Source organism: Ascidiella aspersa, chromosome 1, assembly GCF_963924565.1.
Source record: "Ascidiella aspersa chromosome 1, kaAscAspe10.2, whole genome shotgun sequence".
Classification (NCBI taxonomy): domain Eukaryota; kingdom Metazoa; phylum Chordata; class Ascidiacea; order Phlebobranchia; family Ascidiidae; genus Ascidiella; species Ascidiella aspersa.
The window spans coordinates 38,776,850-38,798,331 of NC_139447.1; the positions used below are offsets into that span (position 1 = coordinate 38,776,850).

General features: G+C 39.8%; 1 protein-coding gene across 1 annotated transcript in view; it reads left to right on the top strand.

Annotated features, from left to right (window-relative positions):
• The first annotated feature begins 458 nt into the window (after positions 1–458).
• The window catches only part of LOC146170417 (NACHT, LRR and PYD domains-containing protein 13-like), a 36,175-nt gene continuing 15,151 nt past the window's right edge, over positions 459–21,482 (top strand). The window contains exons 1-11 of the mRNA XM_083388696.1: positions 459–523; positions 879–1,025; positions 1,888–3,701; positions 3,773–3,934; positions 4,691–4,852; positions 5,179–5,370; positions 6,582–6,761; positions 10,115–10,276; positions 13,361–13,522; positions 14,711–14,899; positions 15,728–15,788. Of these exons, the coding sequence (XP_083244822.1) occupies positions 520–523; positions 879–1,025; positions 1,888–3,701; positions 3,773–3,934; positions 4,691–4,852; positions 5,179–5,370; positions 6,582–6,761; positions 10,115–10,276; positions 13,361–13,522; positions 14,711–14,899; positions 15,728–15,788 (3,235 nt within the window). The 5' untranslated portion in view covers positions 459–519. The remainder of the gene's footprint in view (positions 524–878; positions 1,026–1,887; positions 3,702–3,772; positions 3,935–4,690; positions 4,853–5,178; positions 5,371–6,581; positions 6,762–10,114; positions 10,277–13,360; positions 13,523–14,710; positions 14,900–15,727; positions 15,789–21,482) is intronic.

Sequence of the window (21,482 nt, forward strand, 5' to 3'; positions counted from 1 at the left end):
AAAACACAATTGAAAACAATGCACAGCAATGATACATGGTCCTTAAAAACAGCTAACATACAACTTTTTTTACACATGACTCAGGTCAATACATAGAACTTCTATCAGATAATTTGAAATACTCCCCCTTCCAAAATCCTTGGTGACAAGAAATTATAGCTTAAATGTATTTTTTGTTTGTCACTTACTGCACCAAGGTATACTGGAAAGAAGTTAAAGTTAAAGTACTGGAATGTAGTTTGAGCGACATGCATCCATCATTAACACCTTACAGAAAAGAATGCAATTTGCATTTTCTAAAATTTTTCAGTAGTTGTAGTTTCAAGTTTTCAAAAAATGAATTTTTGGTGCAACACTTTTAAACTCAATAAAAAAAACCTGTTAAAATATGAAATAAAGTATTACTACTCACCCAACTGACAATAGTTTTCAGTAAGTTTAATGTTTTATGCAGACTCTGCCAAGCTGGCCGGGAGAGATATCATAAATACTGAAAAAACTTACAATCCTGTTAATACCATGGGTAAGTAGTGTATAAAATCACTGTACTGACTACAAAGCTAAAACAGTTATAAAAATACATAGGAGTTAATGCTTCTAAATATATTAAACACTTTATTTTATGACCTAATGATTATTATGGGTTGTAGAAAGGTGTAAAAAATCTATTCATATCTAACTTTTTTCAATAAAATCTTTACTGATTTTAACATAGTTATGAATATATGATGGTTTAATGTGGAATAATCAAAAATTTCGGTTCTGATTTTAACGTAGTTATGAAAATATTTTTGAAGCACACAGTTTGAGAAGCACTGGAGTAAGTGTTTGTCACAACTGCCATTATTTGCATATATCCAATTTATTTAATCCTTCAGATATTTCACTACAAGGCACCAAAATAACTGATTCAAATGTTGGCAATCAAACCATCACCAACATAGAGCAGCAAAATATCTACAATAATTACCCAGCAACTACATCAAGCAAATCTGCTAACACAGACCAACCCATTCCTACCAACTGTACGTGTTTAAAGTTAAAAACATTATCAGATTTATACGTTTAAAAAAAATACTAGAAACAATTAGTTTATCCAAACTAAGATATCAGACTCCTAAGGGGTTCCCAACCTTTTAACACCGTGGGCCCCCTTTGAAAATTTGTGGAAATCAATGGCCCATTATTTTTTTCAACCTTTCGAAAAAAATTAGAAAACGTTATTTTAGGTAAAAAAAAGGTTTATACAGTAACCAGTAGTTAGAATCGAGTAGACGACTAGACGTGAGATAATAAGTTAAAAAAATATTATTTTTTAAATTTTGTTCATGGCCCCCTTAAAGAAAACTTATGGCCATGGCCTACAGGTTGGAAACCCCTGCTCTAAAGGCAACATAAATTTACATTTATTTTGCTTTATTGGTATTCTGAAGTTAGGGCCAGTTTTCACTACAGCTGCACTGAGCTGCGCTGGGCGTGGAATTGTTTTCACTACAGCTGCAGTGAGCTGAGTTGGGCGTAAAAATCACTACAAACGTAATGTTTTTCTATAGCTGCACTGGACTTGAGTTTAGTAAAACGTGAAAATCGCTCCAAAGCGTAACTTTTAGCTAGCACAGCTGGTGCACGGGGCTTGAGTTTAGCAAAGCGTGAAACGCTCGCCACAATAGAATTTAAATGTAAGTTACGTTACGCTTTGCTCAGCTCAGTGCAGCTGTAGTGTAAAAGGGTCTTATAATTATTATTCCGTCGATCTTCTAACCAAGCCACATAGTCTCATAGAGGAGCGAGTCAAGACACGACCCTAGCAGTATCAAATGCTGCATCCTGTTCGTACATACAATATCATTAAACCAAAGTTTATTATTTTACTTGTTTTTTTTTTAGGTGTAACTGAAGATATTAGAAAATTACTGTTGACTGCAGCGCAAAGGGTTTGTGGATTCCACAACATTCCTACATTTATTAGACAAAATATAAAAATATTACCTCTGGAGATAACTGATAAAATTACACGAACAATCGATAAGAAGGAAAGGGAAAAACAACCAGAATACACAGATGAAGACGGACATTACAACAGACATGATGATTACGCAAAGATCAGCTTGGAGGAAGACAACGATGTCACTTGTGAACAAGTATTCTCAGCAGCAAAAAAATCTGCCGAAAATCTGACTTTCAATATGTCTGAAGATGCGAAAATGGACTTTTTAGAAAAACAAAGTAATGTAGTTGCTCTCATTGGGCAGCCAGGAATAGGAAAAACCACACTTTCCAAAGTTATGACTAATAAAGCAATTGTCGGAGAACTGGATAATGTACCCAAAGCCACTTGGGTGTTTTACTTTGTTGTCAAAGAGTTAGATTTTACAAATGATGTGACTTTGGTAGAGTTCTTGTTGAGCAATGCACTGGACTCCGCAGCCATCACAAAAATAAAGGGTCTAGGGTATAGGGAAAAAGAGATTTTCGATTTACTTAATTGTGATTCAGTGTTTATTGTATTTGATGGCTTGGATGAGGCTGATACAGATTGGGAGGCAGGCAAATTTAGAAAACGTAGTGCATTGGAAAAGCAGAACCCCCTTCAACTCTTGCTTGGTCTAATGAAGGGAGAATGGATTCCTCTTGCTAAAAAACTGTTCACCTCAAGACAACATCATTTTTTGGAAATTGAATTCGGGTTTTGTCGCCCATTTGTTGTTGAGGTTTTGGGATTAAGTAAAAATTCTCAGATTGATCTTTGCAAGCAAATTTGTCTAGATAAAAGTGAACAAGCTTTGGCCTTTCTGGAACGCAACCAAGATGTAGCACTTTCATGCTACGTTCCTGCAAAATGCATTTTTATTTGTTTTGTCATCTACAAAAAGCTTTTGAATAACGAAGAAAAAGAGCTTCACTTTATCTCACTTACTGATATTTATGTAGAAGGCTTGGGTCATTACATAGAGTCTGGTTTAGTTAAGCATTCCACTAAAGTTGGAGGTATTTTAGGAAAAATTTGTAAGTTGGCATGGAATGGGTTAATCAAGCGGAAGATTGTGTTTGACCAATCAGATCTTGCGGATGTAAAGATAGATAAAGTAACTTTTCAGGACATTCTTTCTTCTTTTGTTATCAAAGACCCTTATACAATGGTGATATTGGATTATTCAAAGCGCTGCAGTTTTTCGCACCTAATTTGGCTGGAACTGTTTGCATCTATTTATTTTATGCTAATTTCAACTGACAAAGAATTTCAATCTGGCTTGAAAAATATCACCACAAGTAGATGGGAAGTTGTGGCTAAATTCTCGTTTGGTCTTTGCAATGAAACTGTCAAAAACACAGCTGTGAGTTATTTGGCTCATGGGCAAACCGAACATCCTTCAGGTGTCAACAAATGGAAACAGAAAAAGGAAAAACTTGAACAACTAATCATAAACAAACTGCAAAAACAGAAAAGTTTTAAGTGCCCCAAAGCGATTTTAAGCTTTCTGCATGAAACTGATGACCAAGAGTTTAGCAGCAGTGTTTGTAAATTCCTTCCACAGGAACTCCTATTAACTGGAAATATTTTGCCTGCTGACATCGCAAACATTGCTTACATTCTAAACATTTCTTCAACCAAACATAGCTTAAAGCTTAGTCCGTCTTGTAGGTTTTGTCATGGAAGCTTATTTATGCTGGCAGGTATATTTCCAGCAAACAGATTTCAGGTTAGTGTTTGTAAAATGTTTAAAAAAACGTGTATTCCAAAACCGTTCCAACAGTTTCATCTCACCCACAGATCAAATCACTCGATCTTAGCGGCCACAAAGTTGATGATGAGAGTGCTTTTGAAATATCTGCTGCCATCCAGAAATTTGAGGAGCTCAAACTTAAAGGATGTAAGCTTTCAAATGCTGCGATACAAACGTTGGCCAAGTCAGTCGAAGAACTAAAACAACCGGTTTGTGACATACGAGTTTGTGTTGTTCGCGTTTTAATGTGTTTATACAAAAACGAGATAGCTGTATGTTGCAATATAAAGTGACTTTGCGAATTGTCGCGCATTTTACAGCTTTACCAGTTAGAATTAAACTGGTTAATGCTCTATTTTAGTGCTCTTAATACGGTATGCACGGTGCAGTCGGTACACCCTAGGGTGCACCAAACTATTTAGACATTCAAAATGGTATGCGACTTTAAACAAATATTTTTGCTTTTTTAGCCCTCCTAGAAAATATGTTTGCTTTTTGGTTATATGTTAGTTGTCCAAACCTTATTTTAAACCATCGGCTTCAGCATTAGACTTCCGCAAACTTACATAAACATTGAACATGATACAATACAATATAATAGGCTAGGGATGTCCGATATTGTGGGATCGGAGCCGATACCGGGATGCCGACCGGTAGTATCGCTACTCGTTCGATACTAGAGTAAATCGGTCGCTCGCCAATTCGAACTCTAGTTCCTGCAAACTGGTTCTTGGTTGTGGAACCTAGGCCTGCTTTTTCGTGTTACCTTTAATATGAATAAAAGTTTTAAAGGCCAAGAGATTGCAAAGTTTGCATTCTCATTGTTGTGGCTATATATGGTCAAACAATAGGCGCGACATTTTAAACAATCACTTGCTTTATTTATTTTGGGGGATGTCCGCCACCAGTGGGCGCTAATGATCGTTTAAATGTTTATTTAATCCAAAGTTTCTTCTCACCCACAGATCAAATCACTCGATCTAAGCAACAACAAAGTTGATGATGAGAGTGTTCGTGCAATATCTGCTGCCATCCACAATATTAAGGAGCTGGTACTTAAGGATTGTAAGCTTTCAAATGCTGCGATGCAAACGTTGGTCAAGTCAATCAAGGAACTTAAACAACCGGTTTGCGACATTTTCTTGTAACCATAAATTTCATATTTACTTTAAAACACTGGCCTTGGGAACGAGGGGTCACGCCCCTGCGTTTGAAAACAAGGGGCAACTATATTTTTAACCCCTAGGTGATTATTAGATCATAATTATTATCCACGTCCGCGCATATAAAAATACGTAGCAAAGTGGTAAAAACTCGTCCGCGCCAATGTTGTGCGCAATATATGGCTTATATCAACCAGGGGTCCACTTCCCCCAAAAGCTCCATGAGAAGGTTCCAGGGGGTCCGCGAGTGCACGGAAAACTGACAAAATCTTCATTTTGTTATTTTATAGCTCTCTATGCTTAATCTCACTGGAAACATTATCGGCAAGTCAGGAATAGATGCTTTGTCCAAGTGCAACATTGATCAGCTTGTCTTGACTTCATATGTGATCCATGAAGGCAAAATATCCCAGCATGTTGATGTCGTGATTGGAAATCATGAAACTGATCTGATGGAAAAACTGGTTGTGAACAAATCTAAGGTAACTCTACAAATATCCTGTACTTAAAAAAATACCTGGCGTTTTCCAGAACAAACAGATATTTACCAGTTTAATTTTAATTCCCGGCGATAAGCAACTACCGCTGCAATAAGCGCAATAAATGGCGAAATTTACCTGAATTTACGTGATTTAACAAATTGGACGTTTGGGTTACCCTAGTTTGAACGGTGTCGTTAGGTCGCCACTGTTTTGGCGCCGGATTGTTTGCCCTTGTTCAGGTTATTAGTGGAGTTAGAAAATGGGTTAGGGTTGAAACGATTAGGGAAGTAAGTGGTGGAGTCCGGGCCTAGATGAAAGGTTAAATAATCGCGGCCATTCAGGTATCATTTCGAAGGGTTGTCTTATTCCGTGTCAGACGTCATTTCGACTGAAAGCTACTATTAGGTTTGGTCTTATTCCGAACTGTGTTTTGTATTCCGACGTTGATATTTTCATTATTATGGCTTAATCTAATCCATCATGCTGTGGGCTCTTCATCACTATCGTATATTACGTCTTAGCATGTCCGAGTACATTTGCTCGTGTGGTAGCTAGCCGATGATTATAAACAATGATTGTTAATATGTAACCAAAAGTAAAGAATAAAGTAACATAAGGATCAAGTAACATATACTAGAAGACTAATATAAAACATTTGCCTACATTTTAATACATCAAAGGCGCTGGTTGTTCCTTGACTGTTTGAAACTAGTTGTGTCCGAATTTATCGAAATTATCTGGGTGATCATAAAAGATCAAAGTATTTTTTTACCTTTGCAAAACTAAAACTCTTATCAAGCAAAGTAAGTAAAAATCTTTTGGCGTAACAGCTTAAAACTTTTACCGCAGGTATTGGGACCCAGCAGTGTACAATTCAAAATGAACATATAACCCAAACGCAATGTTTAATGTTGTGTCTGAAATGGATCGTATATATTTCGCTATAGCGCGCTACACTTGGCTAAGCACGTCATACACATACTTGCCCCTGAAATCGCCTTTTTGTTTTGTTTGACATCATTCTCTCGTTTACTGTTTGTATTATCGAGGCTACATATTTACGTCCAGGTTACAAGAAATAAAGTATTTCATTATTATTTCATCAAACCGATTTGTTCAGCGAATTCAAATAATGTATTTTATAAGGTGAAAAAACATTGCACATAAATCGCATTTTCTGTTTTTATGTATCTTTTCAAATTTGTTTTTAGTCAAGGACTTTCACCATTAATGAATTTGTTGTGTTGCAACCAAAACTACCAAGATCTGATGTTGTGGCAATCCTGTCTCTTTGCTTGCAACATTTTGATGAAGTAGATCTGAGTTCATCAAAAATACAAAGTGATGACTTACAAGAACTTGCTTACGCCATTGCTCTACTTCATAAACCAGTGAGTCAATAATGTTACTATAATTTATTGTCAGCTCTAATCTTTTATTCAAATTTTAAGACAACAAGTTAGCAGTCACACAACTTGATTTGTTTGTTCTTTCTTTAACATGCCCTGAAGTTTTCTTTCTTTAGTTGGTACGCGTTCACTTGTAAAGCACATTTTATGGGTGCAGATTTCAATTTATTATGATACTTCACTGGTCTTAATTGAATGGAATTTTTTACTACAAGTCTAAGCATCCTCTTAAAATATCCTGTGAACCCCAGATTCTCCCGTAAGGTTAAGGGTCAAGGGCAGGGGCGTATCCAGAAATCCAAAAAGGGGGGGTCCCGAATTTTCAACTTCGGGAATTCCCCGTTTTTCCGTCTGACGTTAATGACGTCATAAAATAGTGACAGATATGACGTCATAAAACAGCGATTGTAATGACGTCATCAATTATAAAAAACTCATCAGAAACAGCCAATTTACGTCCAGCAAAAGCAAACTTTTAGACGCAAAACACAACGTCACACATACATCGTTGACACTCCTGCCAGGCGCCAGCTGCGAAACCGCTTAGCGTACAATCGTTAACTTCAGGAGAAAAACGAAAACAAGTCCGTGAAATATATGTGATCGATTTTGGTAAATCCATTTACGGGACTAGGCTAAATTGAAAGCACGTCTTTCGCCACCTGCAATACTAAACGAAGATCGCTTTTCCCCGGTGTTATTTGATTAGCACAACATCTGCAAAAACGCCACTTCAATAGTTAATCTAGTTGAGTGTTTTTAAGCTTTTTAACTAAGTCGACACCTGGCAAGCGAAGCGATCGCGATTTTTTTCGGGGGAAAACGGCATGGTGTAAAATTTCTTGCAAGTTTTTATTACATTTCTGAAAATAAAAATAAAAGAAATCTTGAAAAATATATGCCCAATATTTTTGAATACGTTTTCCGTTTGGCCGCGAGGCACTTGGCAGCCTTCCACGGCGCAACGGTAGAGAAGCGTTAATCTAGTTCAATAGACAGCATCAAAACGTAAAAACCAGACGTAAAAAGAACATTCGCGCAAAGCGCGAAAATTTTTCGCACTTACGTAGTTAAAATACTCAAAAAGTATTTAAAATGGACTCGTGTATAGTTTGTTGGCGGGCCTGATGAATTACAGCGACCGCTTGATTGACTGTTATTAATTGTCAAACACACTTGTTCATCAGCCAACCCGAACGAATAACAAAATGCGAAAGACAAAAAAATATCCTGCGTTTACGGTCGACCAAACAAGAAACAAAAAAGGCGTTTTGCCTTTGATTTTGGTTTCGCATTGACAAGACGTGTGACCAAATTACACTGAAAATAACACGCAGCTTCGGACGGTGAGGTAAACCCTGACAAAAACGAACAATAAACGTTAATGTCACTTCCGAAAAGGGGGGGGGGTCCGAACCCCCAAAACCCCCCTGGATACGCCACTGACTCGAGGGTTAAGTTGTGTGGTGAAATAAATCGGGAAGTGTTCCCACTGCATTTGGACGCTACAGTAATTTGAATACTCGTCTCTAGGATATTGGTAAGCCGCTGGCATATTCGAGTTGGCATATTCGAAGTAATAGAGAAACTTTAAAACAAAACGAGGTTAAAGTAAAAAAACGGTCTAACAGCTGACTCTCTATCGCCATCCTACGGCTCCATTGCTCTGTGTGTCGAAGGAGTCCAACAATCAGGCGCGACATTTTGTAACAATCACTTGATTTATTTGTAAGAAACCCGGCGTTGCTCAGCTTAAATATGGTATATACCAGTTTTACCGATAAAGGGCTGATGTATCGGCTATATAAATTAAAGCACGAAAGTTGGCAAACTTAACCTGACGTTCGCGTGGTTAAACAAGATAAAACAATCCATTATGCTTTGTGTTCTTCATCACTATTGCATATTACGTTATTGTCGGGAAGGTAAAATGATGAGGCGGTAGCACAAACGGTGTTTGGGCTTTGACTTTTATCAACACTATATTTACTATGTAGCCTTGAAGACTTTCGTTAACAACGATGCACGATAAAGGAATGTTTAAAACTGGTTGCAAAAATATCCATCCACTTTTACGTCAGTAAAGCGCAGGTTTTGCCATTGCGATTTAAAAAAAAATTTCATAACCGTATTTACGTACTAAAAGTACTAAAAGGATCGTTGATCTCGTATAAGTGATTTGTAAACAGCCTATTGTTTTTTCAATTGTTCGCCTATAAGTTAGTGTTAAAATGCAAATCACTGTATGCGTTTTAACGTTTTCGTAGCACTTATGTGGCCTACCGCGGCTTCAAGATAAATAGATTTCCTTAAAACTATTTTTTATTTAAGTAGTAATTGTTGCCATGGGCTCTACCACTGGCGTGAAACATTACATTGGTCGATCGAAAATCACTAATAAACGTAAAACCGTAAGTCGTAGCACAAATTGTTTAAATTGCGCAAAGTCAAATCAAATACGTAATCCCTGTAGGTAAAATACTGCATCCAACGAAAAAAAAACCCTGTTTGAAAAGTAGATTTGCTTAGTGTTCAAACCGCTGCAGTAAACGCCATATTTTGCAAACACAGTCCAAATATTGCGTAGTTTATACTCGGTTAGGGTTGTTGTACGTTGTCGGTCTAAGTGTAATAATGCCCCACGAAAGAATGTTAAGGTTACGTTAGGTTACAATAAATTCCCTAACATGTTATGTTGTTTTTTTTGCTTTTGCGTGTAGCCTTTTGTAGACACCAAAGCGCTGGTCGTCCCTTGACTTATAAGTAGGGCTATTATTTTTTGCCTTGTCAAAAAAACTCAAAATTTTGTCAAAATTTACACGTTGGGTCAAAAATTGTCAAAATTTTTCCTAATAAAAACCGAATAAAAATGCACATAAATCGTTTACAAAATCATAAAACGTTTACAAAAAGTGCGCAATGAATAGCTTATATTTATAATGCTGCAAATCGTGCAAGTATTTTTCAATTTCATGCTTTTCATTAACTGAGAAGATATTAACAGTGAAGTGTCATAGATCCTGGTAAACCGCTGGCATATTCAAGTTGCAATATAATATAAACCTGAACAGGAATGTTAGTTTTGCCATAAACCAGGTTGAAGTTTTACCCAAAAATACTTTCTTGGTTAAAGCAAAGAAAAATCTAAAATACTGCAACAATTGCCTCTATCGCCACCCTTCGACATCAGAATGGGTGTTTCAGGGGAGTCCAACAATGGGCGCAGTATTTTAAACAATCACTTGCTTTATTTGTTAGAGGGGATGTCCGCCACCAGTGGACGCTGGTGATTGTTTAAAATGTTGATTAAATCCAAAGTTTCATCTCGCCCACAGATCAAATCACTCAATCTTGGCCGCAATAAAGTTGATGATAAGAGTGCTCGTGCAATATCTGCTGCCATCCACAATATTGAGGAGCTGGGACTTGAGCGTTGTGAGCTTTCAAAAGCTGCGATGCAAACGTTGGCCAAGTCAATCAAGGAACTAAAACAACCGGTTTGTGACATTTCCTTGTAACCATATATTTTATATTTACATTAAAACACTGGCGTCTATTCCTATCGAACAAGGGGTCACGCCCCCTGCGTTTAAAAACGAGGGCCAACTATGTTTGCCTGGGCTATTATTACGTCATAACCAGTGGCGTACCCAAGGGGGGATTGGTGGTACGGTTCCCCCCTTGGTTAAGTGATATGATTCTTTTTTGGTCGTTTTTGTCAGGGTTTAATAGACTATTGGAAGTGGCAATGGTTTCAATGTAAATTGGTCACACGTCCTGAGCTAATGCAAACCAAAATAAAACGCGAACGCCGTTTTTCGTCTTTGTAAACGCAGGATGTTTTTTCTCGTTCGCCTTTTGTTCAGGTTGGCTGATTAGCAAGTGCCTATTCGACAATTAACCTCGTAATTCAAACGTTCTTTTTTCTCGCTGAAATCATCAAGCTAGACGCTTTTAATGTTTCTCGCTGTTTGCTGTCTGTGCTAATACCCGATGTTGCTGGAACAACGGCATTTTTTAACTGAAGCGGATTCTTAACATGCGGTATAATGGTGATTGTCTTTCGCATTTCAAAGTCGCCATTTACACAACTTATTTTCCCTCAACAGCAGCTTGTATTTTGCTGACTTGGCACACAGCTCGGCGCAGATGTTGCGCTAATCTTGGCATACAACACCCGGAAAAAACGATCTTCGTTTAGTATTGCAGGTGGCGAGAGACGTGCTTGTAATTTAGCATGGTTTAGTATATGGAACTTACGATACAGCGCAGCTGATAATGAAATTGTTGATGGACCAAATTTAATCACACTTGCGCGGTCTGTTAAGGTTTCCTACTAAAGTTAACGAATGTACACTAAGCGGTTTCGCAGCTGGCATTTGGCAGGAGTGTTGACGACGCACGTGTTCGCTTTGCGTCTAAAAGTTCGCTTTTGCTGAACGTTAATTGTTTGTGAATATTTTTTTATGACATCAATATTCATCAACGTCAAACGAAAAGTAAGACAATTCCCCAAATTGAAAATTCAGACCCCCACTTTTGAGTTTCTGGATGCGCCCCTGACCATCAATGTTATACAGCTCACGCCAGATTGAAAACTTTGGATTTTGCGCGGGGGAGACGATTTTGCAGCTTGAAATTGCGCGGCTGTAATAACATTTCCTGCCAAATTTGCGCGGCTGTAATAACGTTATTTGTAAAATTTGCACGGCTGAAAATGGAGTACTATACTAAAAATTGTTAGCGCGACGTAAGTTTTGCGCGTTTGAGCGATTTTTCGCGGCTGACCGCATTTTACGTTGAATTTACGTGAAATGCGCGGCTATGACCGGTAACAGGTGTATGCATAAAGAAATACGTATAGAATGAAAAGTGGCAATAATTTGTCCGCGCCAATGGCGTATAGAATACCATTTCTTATGTGCGCAATATATGGCTTATATTTATAGTGCTGCAAATTGTGCAAGTATTTTGCAATTTCGTGCTATTAATTAATTGTAATAAAACTGTCACTGAATTTGTTGCTTGTAAAACCAATGTAGCGTCGATTGGTCTCCATTGAAAATTGTCGCACGTCCTGCTTTATAGCAATAATGAGGTTTAAAGTAAATAAATTGAAATACCTCACAAAACACAACCACTTAATACCTCGGTAGTTTTCAACGAACTTGTAAGAGTTATTATTGCGATTATTTTTACGCTGAATTATAAAACCACTTGCGGCTTCCAAAAGATTTAAACCCGTACAAACTTACGCGTGTTACGTCACAATAGCGCGTATATTACGTTACTGCTCCTTTTTCACACCCAGTTCCAAGCACCGCATCACGTGCTACACTAAGTGATTGTTACGTCATAACAGTAAATTGTTGATTATTGCACTCCAGTCATATACATACATTTGTATAAAGAGGATTAACAACATGCGAAAATGAACCACTAAAAATACAAAAATATCTGTCGGCACCCTTGAGCAGTGGTTTTTAACCTTTCATGCCTCATGGTCCCATTCGAAAGGCTTTTAATCCTCGTGGCCCCCTAGATTATAAAAATAGCTAAAATTGTGTTTAACGACTTTTCACAGTTTTATTTCACCACGTTGTTAAAAAACACTTTAATTGGACGAAAGCCAACGAATAAATGTAATTCAAATCCAAAATCAGGTAAAGTCGCTTCCTGGTCGAATCGTTTCTTTTGGCAGAAATAACTTTGGCGGCATCATTCTTTCTTTGGGGATAATGACGCATTTGACATCACCACCGAGCAGTGCAGACACTGCGCACAATTATGGCCAATTCAAAAGAGACGCAACTCTCGCACCATTGCGTACTTTTGACATTTTATAACACAAAACTTTGTGTAAAAACGTATTTTGAATAAACTTATATGAAAGTATGTGCGATTTATATAATTCTTCGTTATGTTAAGCTTGCATTGACTACTTACCACAATTAATTTTACTGCAAAATTTAATCAATGGAATGTCCCGAGCCAAAATGGCAGTGTTGTAATGACTTAAGTCAATGACTTGACTTAAGTCATATGGGCAAATGACGTGGGTTAAAATGAAGTGTTTTCTTTAAGTATTTTTTTAATAAAATTAAGCTATTTATCCAAAGTTTACTCATAAAACAAATCGCTTGGCGTTTTTCTTTTATTCTTTAGTTCAGTTATTGTTCATACTTAACTTAACAGATCACGTGATAATCACACAAAAAATAAGATTTGACATTAACCTGGTATTTTTATCAGGTTTTTGTTTATTTTTTATGTTATTACCGATTACAATTCATGCAAAAATATTTCAAACAACCAATGCTTTGAATTTCAACCTTTTCTTGTTTTTACAATATAAATGTTTTAGGAAGCTGTTTTGCGAATAAATGATTTTATCACTTAAGGGTGCGTTGTATTAATTTCCCTATAAAATAAAAATAAATAAACGAAAATATACTTGGATTTGGTGTTTTAGATTGGAAACCTACTAACCTATAATACTCAGGTATTATACTGTGAACATCCCAACCCTGACCTTTGTGGTAAAATTGTTCATTAAATCCAAAGTTTCATCTCACCCACAGATCAAATCACTCGATCTAATCGGCAACGAAGTTGATGATGAGAGTGCTCGTGCAATATCTGCTGCCATCCACAATATTGAGAAGCTGGAACTTTGGGATTGTCAGCTTTCAAATGCTGCGATGCAAACGTCGGCCAAGTCAATCAAGGAACTAAAACAACCGGTTTGTGACATTTCCTTGTAACCATGTATAGTGGCGTCTATTCCTGGGGAACGAGGGGTCACGCCCCCTGCGTTTGAAAACAAGGGACAACTATATTCTGTCCTTCCGATTGTTACGTTGTAAGTGTTATACGCTTTGCCGCACAAAAAAATACGTATAGAATGCAATGTGGTAACTGGTAAGAACTCGTCCGCGCCAATAACGTACAGAATACAGGTTGTACTTTTAAACTTAAAAGTCCTTACTTGGCACGTATCGAGAAATCCAGAAAGGTCCTGAATTTTCAACTTAGGGAATTTCCCTCTGACGTTCATACATAATGACGTCATAAAATAGGTACGTGTTTGGAGTCTTAAAGTAGTAATTTTAATGGCGTCATAAATAGTAGAAAACAATCATAAACAGCCAAATAACGTCCAGTGAAAGCGAACCTTTAAGACCCTAAGCGAACACGCGCGTCGAAACCGCTTACTGTGCAATTGTTAACCCCAGGCAAAAAACTAAACCTAGACGTTGAAGTTTGTGTGATTGATTTTGATAGAACCATGTTTAAACTATCAGCAGCGCAGTTTCCTAAGTTCCATGTACAGGACTACACTAAATTACAATCACGTCTTTCGCCATCTGCAATACTAAACGAACAGGCTAAGCGGAGAGCGAGTCGAGAAACAACCACAGCACCTTTGCCTGCTGCATCCTGTTCGTAAAACTAGCCTGTGGTGACTGGAGAGGTTTGAACTCACAACCTCGGCCATACTGGTTTCCCACCAGTCGTTGGTGAAACAACAAAAAACGAGTGACTAACGACGGTAATGCAGTATTTACTTAATACAAAAAGCGTTGTTTAAAACAATGTATTCCTAATAGGCCAATATTTGATAAAAAAAAAATTTAGGTTAAAATTTGTTAATTTTTTTTATTTTATTGATCAAAATTTCTCATTTTTGTGGTCAAAAAATACTTGCCCTACTTACTACTTTTTAAACATAAACAATTATAAATATTGTTTTTGTGTTTTTATTTACGATATACAGTAAATACTATCGAATGAGTACCAGGAAAAGTTATTTTCCCAGTTAAACCTAATTAAATTATTTTTTTATTTTTTTATTACCTGATTTATTATCAACAATATTTTAATATGCAATTGTTATCATGTTTCTTAAAATTAAATTTTCTCAATTTTAGGGTTCAGAAAATTTTCAGGATATTCCTTTAAATCAGGAGCGCCTTGTTCGTCATACTTCTTCATCAGTTGGAAGTGGGGGAGCAAGATTAGAGGTTGGAGGATGCGTGGTGGAAATCCCACCAGGTGCTTTGGATCGTCAAGTTCACATCAAACTTACTTCCTACTATGGAAAGAATAAAGAAGAGTCTGTAAGTGGATCAACTAATATGCAGTTGATATAAGAGTCTGTAAGTGGATCAACTAATATAAAGTTATTATATAAACTGTTGCAACCAGGCATAGAAAATATATCCAAAAACAGCTCCTCTGGTATTTGTAATTCTTAACGAACGTTTCGGCAGACTATTCAAAGTGCCTTCGTATCTATATATATATATATTTTCATATATTGTAATTCACCCTGAAGAGGGCGATTTGAATAGGTTGCCTAAACGTTGGTAAACAATAACAATTACCAGAGGAGCTGTATTGGATTATTATATAGTTGATATAAGAGTTTGTAAGTGGTTAAATAATGTTCAGCTGACCTGATGTATAACTTTGTAGCAAGCCGAATGCTAATTAAGTAGATATAGCAGCAAAGCTTTTGGCAAACTTTCTAAAAACAAATAGCATAAATAAAATAGTAGCAAACTATATGTAATCGTGGCAATGTTTAACTGCAAACCTTTTTTACCACCTTAGACACTAAATTACAAACTTAGATAAGCATTGAATTTTAGTTACGTTTTTAAACCTCTTTTCTCAACTGTTTTTCAGGGCAACTCAAAAATCAGGGATAACTATAACAGTCCTGGTGACCTAATTCTCTTAAGAAAAATAAAGTCATAAGATAAAAAATCACATAAATAGGTTTGAGTTTAAATATTATGAGCCATGTTTTTGTATTTCTTGAGTAACTTTCTTAAATTTAGTAGAAAAATTGCTCAGAATTAATCCCAATACATCTAACCATGTGGGTTGTTGCAGTTGGCAGCTTAATCAAATCAAAATCGACCTGTTTTCTTGTTATTTAGATGTCTCTTACACCTACATTGGAATGCCAGCCATCTGGATTGAAATTTTCCAAACCTGTTCGTATGTCACTTTCTACCTGTTACATTACAGAGGATAAAAATCCTGCATTAGTTGTGGTAGGATTAGAAAAATATTAACATATTTTGTCATGTAACTCTGTAATGTAGCTTAATGAAAAAGGTTCATTTAATCAACATCAATCAATTTAAAACAATATGTTTTGACAATATTTTGTTATAAAAAATGATTCAGTACCAAGTTAATATGCAAAATGAGGTAATCTGCAAAATTAAAGTTAAATAGATCGATTTTATTTTCTATTAGTTTAAATTATTACATATCCCAAGCCCAAGGTAATATTTAAAAGAACGGTCTCGGTTGTCCGTTGGCAAAAAGGGAAAAAAATTGTATTGGTCCGAAAAACTGATATCAGTCAATCTCTAATTAAAATGTTGAAAAAAATGCAAAATTATATTATGTACCAACAATTTAGGTTCGGACAAGTGAAGATGGAAATGCATGGAGAGAAGTTATGTCTGTTGTTTACAATAACGACTTGCAAATTGAATTTACAACGCGTCACTTTTCACGGCAAGCTTTATTCTTATCTTTTTTATATTAATGTGTTCAAATTTTTACATGTTTTTTGTCTGGAAAAGATTACATATTTTTTTTTCCATAAATTTATAAAAAAAATTTGAATAAAATTTTAGTTAATCTGTTTTTAACACATAATATGTGTTATAATTTTTTGAAAATTACTTGGTAAAATTTTATTTGTTTATATTTTTTGGGCACATGAGTTTGTCCGAATTTTTTTTCATAAATTTAAAATAAAATTGTTTGGTAGAAATTTTATTAATTTTCTTTCAGTCGCATAATGTTTTTTCTGAATGGTTAATACGTTGTTTTTTTTTATAAATTTTTAATAAATTTAAAGTTTTATGCTTTATTTTTTTTTAATTTATAAAAAGATATAATTTTTTACCAAAAATTAAAAAATAAGTTTTTGTGCAGTTGGAAGGCCATAGCGTCATTTTTTCCAGTTTTGCGATGGAGCAAAATGAAGACAATCGTATTCAAAAAGCTACATGTTTTAAAAGTTGGTGAAATTGCGCGCTACACTTGCATATTGGGCGACTGTAATGAAGTGGAACAAAAGGTTAGATACTCCGATCGCGTTGGGATTCCATTCAAATTTTCTCTAACGTAAGTATAACTAAAAGTTATCTTAAAGTATGTCAACTAATGGGCAATCGGTACTCGTCCAATGCTAGGGTGGTATCGGTACTCGTCCGATGCTAGGGCGTTATCGGTACTCGTCCGATGCTAGGGCGTTATCGGTACTCGTCCGATGCTAGGGCGTTATCGGTACTCGTCCGATACTAGGGTGGTATCGCCACTGGTCCGATGCTAGGGTGGTATCGCTACTCGTCCGATGCTAGGGCGTTATCGGTACTCGTCCGATGCTAGGGCGTTATCGGTACTCGTCCGATGCTAGGGCGTTATCGGTACTCGTCCGATGCTAGGGCGTTATCGGTACTCGTCCGATGCTAGGGTGGTGTCGGTACTCGTCCGATGCTAGGGCGTTATCGGTACTCGTCCGATGCTAGGGCGTTATCGGTACTCGTCCGATGCTAGGGCGTTATCGGTACTCGTCCGATGCTAGGGTGGTATCGCCACTGGTCCGATGCTAGGGTGGTATCGCTACTCGTCCGATACTAGGGTGGTATCGCCACTGGTCCGATGCTAGGGTGGTATCGCTACTCGTCCGATACTAGGGTGGTATCGCCACTGGTCCGATGCTAGGGTGGTATCGCTACTCGTCCGATACTAGGGTGGTATCGCCACTGGTCCGATGCTAGGGTGGTATCGCTACTCGTCCGATACTAGGGTGGTATCGCCACTGGTCCGATACTAGGGTGGTATCGCCACTGGTCCGATGCTAGGGCGTTATCGGTACTCGTCCGATGCTAGGGTGGTATCGCTACTCGTCCGATGCTAGGGTGGTATCGCTACTCGTCCGATACTAGGGTGGTATCGCCACTGGTCCGATGCTAGGGTGGTATCGCTACTCGTCCGATACTAGGGCGTTATCGGTACTCGTCCGATGCTAGGGCGGTATCGGTACTCGTCCAATGCTAGGGCGTTATCGGTACTCGTCCGATGCTAGGGCGGTATCGGTACTCGTCCGATGCTAGGGCGGTATCGGTACTCGTCCAATGCTAGGGCGTTATCGGTACTCGTCCGATGCTAGGGCGGTATCGGTACTCGTCCGATGCTAGGGCGGTATCGGTACTCGTCCGATGCTAGGGCGGTATCGGTACTCGTCCGATGCTAGGGCGGTATCGGTACTCGTCCGATGCTAGGGCGGTATCGGTACTCGTCCGATGCTAGGGTGGTATCGCTACTCTTCCGATACTAGGGTGATATCGCCACTGGTCCGATGCTAGGGCGGTATCGCCACTGGTCCGATACTAGGGCGTTATCGGTACTCGTCCGATGCTAGGGCGGTATCGGTACTCGTCCGATGCTAGGGCGGTATCGGTACTCGTCCGATGCTAGGACGTTATCGGTACTCGTCCGATGCTAGGACGTTATCGGTACTCGTCCGATGCTAGGGTGGTATCGCTACTCTTCCGATACTAGGGTGGTATCGCTACTCGTCCAATGCTAGGGTGGTATCGCTACTCGTCCAATGCGTCCCATGCTAGGGCGGTATCGGTACTCGTCCGATGCTAGAGCGGGATCGGTACTCGTCCGATGCTGAGGCGGTATCTGTACTCGTCCGATGCTAGGGTGGTATCGCTACTCGTCCGATACTAGGGTGGTATCGCTACTCGTCCGATGCTAGGGCGTTATCGCTACTCGTCCGATGCTAGGGCGGTATCGGTACTCGTCCGATGCTAGGGTGGTATCGCTACTCGTCCGATGCTAGGGTGGTATCGCTACTCGTCCGATACTAGGGTGGTATCGGTACTCGTCCGATACTAGGGTGGTATTGCTACTCGTCCGATACTAGGGCGGTATCGGTACTCGTCCGATGCTAGGGCGGTATCGGTACTCGTCCGATGCTAGGACGTTATCGGTACTCGTCCGATGCTAGGACGTTATCGGTACTCGTCCGATGCTAGGGTGGTATCGCTACTCTTCCGATACTAGGGTGGTATCGCTACTCGTCCAATGCTAGGGTGGTATCGCTACTCGTCCAATGCGTCCCATGCTAGGGCGGTATCGGTACTCGTCCGATGCTAGAGCGGGATCGGTACTCGTCCGATGCTGAGGCGGTATCTGTACTCGTCCGATGCTAGGGTGGTATCGCTACTCGTCCGATACTAGGGTGGTATCGCTACTCGTCCGATGCTAGGGCGTTATCGCTACTCGTCCGATGCTAGGGCGGTATCGGTACTCGTCCGATGCTAGGGTGGTATCGCTACTCGTCCGATGCTAGGGTGGTATCGCTACTCGTCCGATACTAGGGTGGTATCGGTACTCGTCCGATACTAGGGTGGTATTGCTACTCGTCCGATACTAGGGTGGTATCGCTACTCGTCCGATGCTAGGGTGGTACTCGTCCGATGCTAGGGCGTTATCGCTACTCGTCCGATGCTAGAGCGGGATCGGTACTCGTCCGATGCTGAGGCGGTATCTGTACTCGTCCGATGCTAGGGTGGTATCGGTACTCGTCCGATACTAGGGTGGTATCGTTACTCGTCCGATGCTAGGGTGGTATCGCTACTCGTCCGATGCTAGGGTGGTATTGCTACTCGTCCGATGCTAGGGTGGTATCGCTACTCGTCCGATGCTAGGGTGGTATCGCTACTCGTCCAATGCTAGGGTGGTATCGCTACTCGTCCAATGCGTCCCATGCTAGGGCGGTATCGGTACTCGTCCGATGCTAGAGCGGGATCGGTACTCGTCCGATGCTGAGGCGGTATCTGTACTCGTCCGATGCTAGGGTGGTATCGCTACTCGTCCGATACTAGGGTGGTATCGCTACTCGTCCGATGCTAGGGCGTTATCGCTACTCGTCCGATGCTAGGGCGGTATCGGTACTCGTCCGATGCTAGGGTGGTATCGCTACTCGTCCGATGCTAGGGTGGTATCGCTACTCGTCCGATACTAGGGTGGTATCGGTACTCGTCCGATACTAGGGTGGTATTGCTACTCGTCCGATACTAGGGTGGTATCGCTACTCGTCCGATGCTAGGGTGGTACTCGTCCGATGCTAGGGTGGTATCGCTACTCGTCCGATACTAGGATGGTATCGGTACTCGTCCGATACTAGGGTGGTATCGTTACTCGTCCGATACTAGGGTTGTATCGGTACTCGTCCGATACTAGGGTGGTATCGGTACTCGTCCGATGCTAGGGTGGTATCGCTACTCGTCCGATGCTAGGGTGGTATTGCTACTCGTCCGATGCTAGGGTGGTATCGCTACTCGTCCGATGCTAGGGTGGTATCGCTACTCGTCCGATGCTAGGGTGGTATCGTTACTTGTCCGATACTAGGGTGGTATCGTTACTTGTCCGATACTAGGGTGGTATCGTTACTTGTCCGATACTAGGGTGGTATCGTTACTTGTCCGATACTAGGGTGGTATCGTTACTTGTCCGATGCTAGGGTGGTATCGTTACTTGTCCGATACTAGGGTGGTATCGTTACTTGTCCGATGCTAGGGTGGTATCGCTACTCGTCCGATGCTAGGGTGGTATCGCTACTCGTCCGATGCTAGGGTGGTATCGTTACTTGTCCGATACTAGGGTGGTATCGTTACTTGTCCGATACTAGGGTGGTATCGTTACTTGTCCGATACTAGGGTGGTATCGTTACTTGTCCGATACTAGGGTGGTATCGTTACTTGTCCGATACTAGGGTGGTATCGTTACTTGTCCGATGCTAGGGTGGTATCGCTACTCGTCCGATGCTAGGGTGGTATCGCTACTCGTCCGATGCTAGGGTGGTATCGTTACTTGTCCGATACTAGGGTGGTATCGTTACTTGTCCGATACTAGGGTGGTATCGTTACTTGTCCGATACTAGGGTGGTATCGTTACTTGTCCGATACTAGGGTGGTATCGTTACTTGTCCGATACTAGGGTGGTATCGTTACTTGTCCGATGCTAGGGTGGTATCGTTACTTGTCCGATACTAGGGTGGTATCGTTACTTGTCCGATGCTAGGGTGGTATCGCTACTCGTCCGATGCTAGGGTGGTATCGCTACTCGTCCGATGCTAGGGTGGTATCGTTACTTGTCCGATACTAGGGTGGTATCGTTACTTGTCCGATACTAGGGTGGTATCGTTACTTGTCCGATGCTAGGGTGGTATCGCTACTCGTCCGATGCTAGGGTGGTATCTCTACTCGTCCGATACTAGGGTGGTATCGTTACTTGTCCGATGCTAGGGTGGTATCGCTACTCGTCCGATGCTAGGGTGGTATCGCTACTCGTCCGATACTAGGGTGGTATCGTTACTTGTCCGATGCTAGGGTGGTATCGCTACTCGTCCGATGCTAGGGTGGTATCGCTACTCGTCCGATACTAGGGTGGTATCGTTACTTGTCCGATGCTAGGGTGGTATCGCTACTCGTCCGATGCTAGGATACCAAATTAATATAGTATTTTAGCAGTGATTTGTAATCCAATAAAGCGAGTTCTAAATCAATAGAAGGTTAACAACAGAAATAAATTGTACTTTTAAGCGATGAAGCAAATATCGGCCCATAAACCTTACTTGGCAAAAGTCTTAAT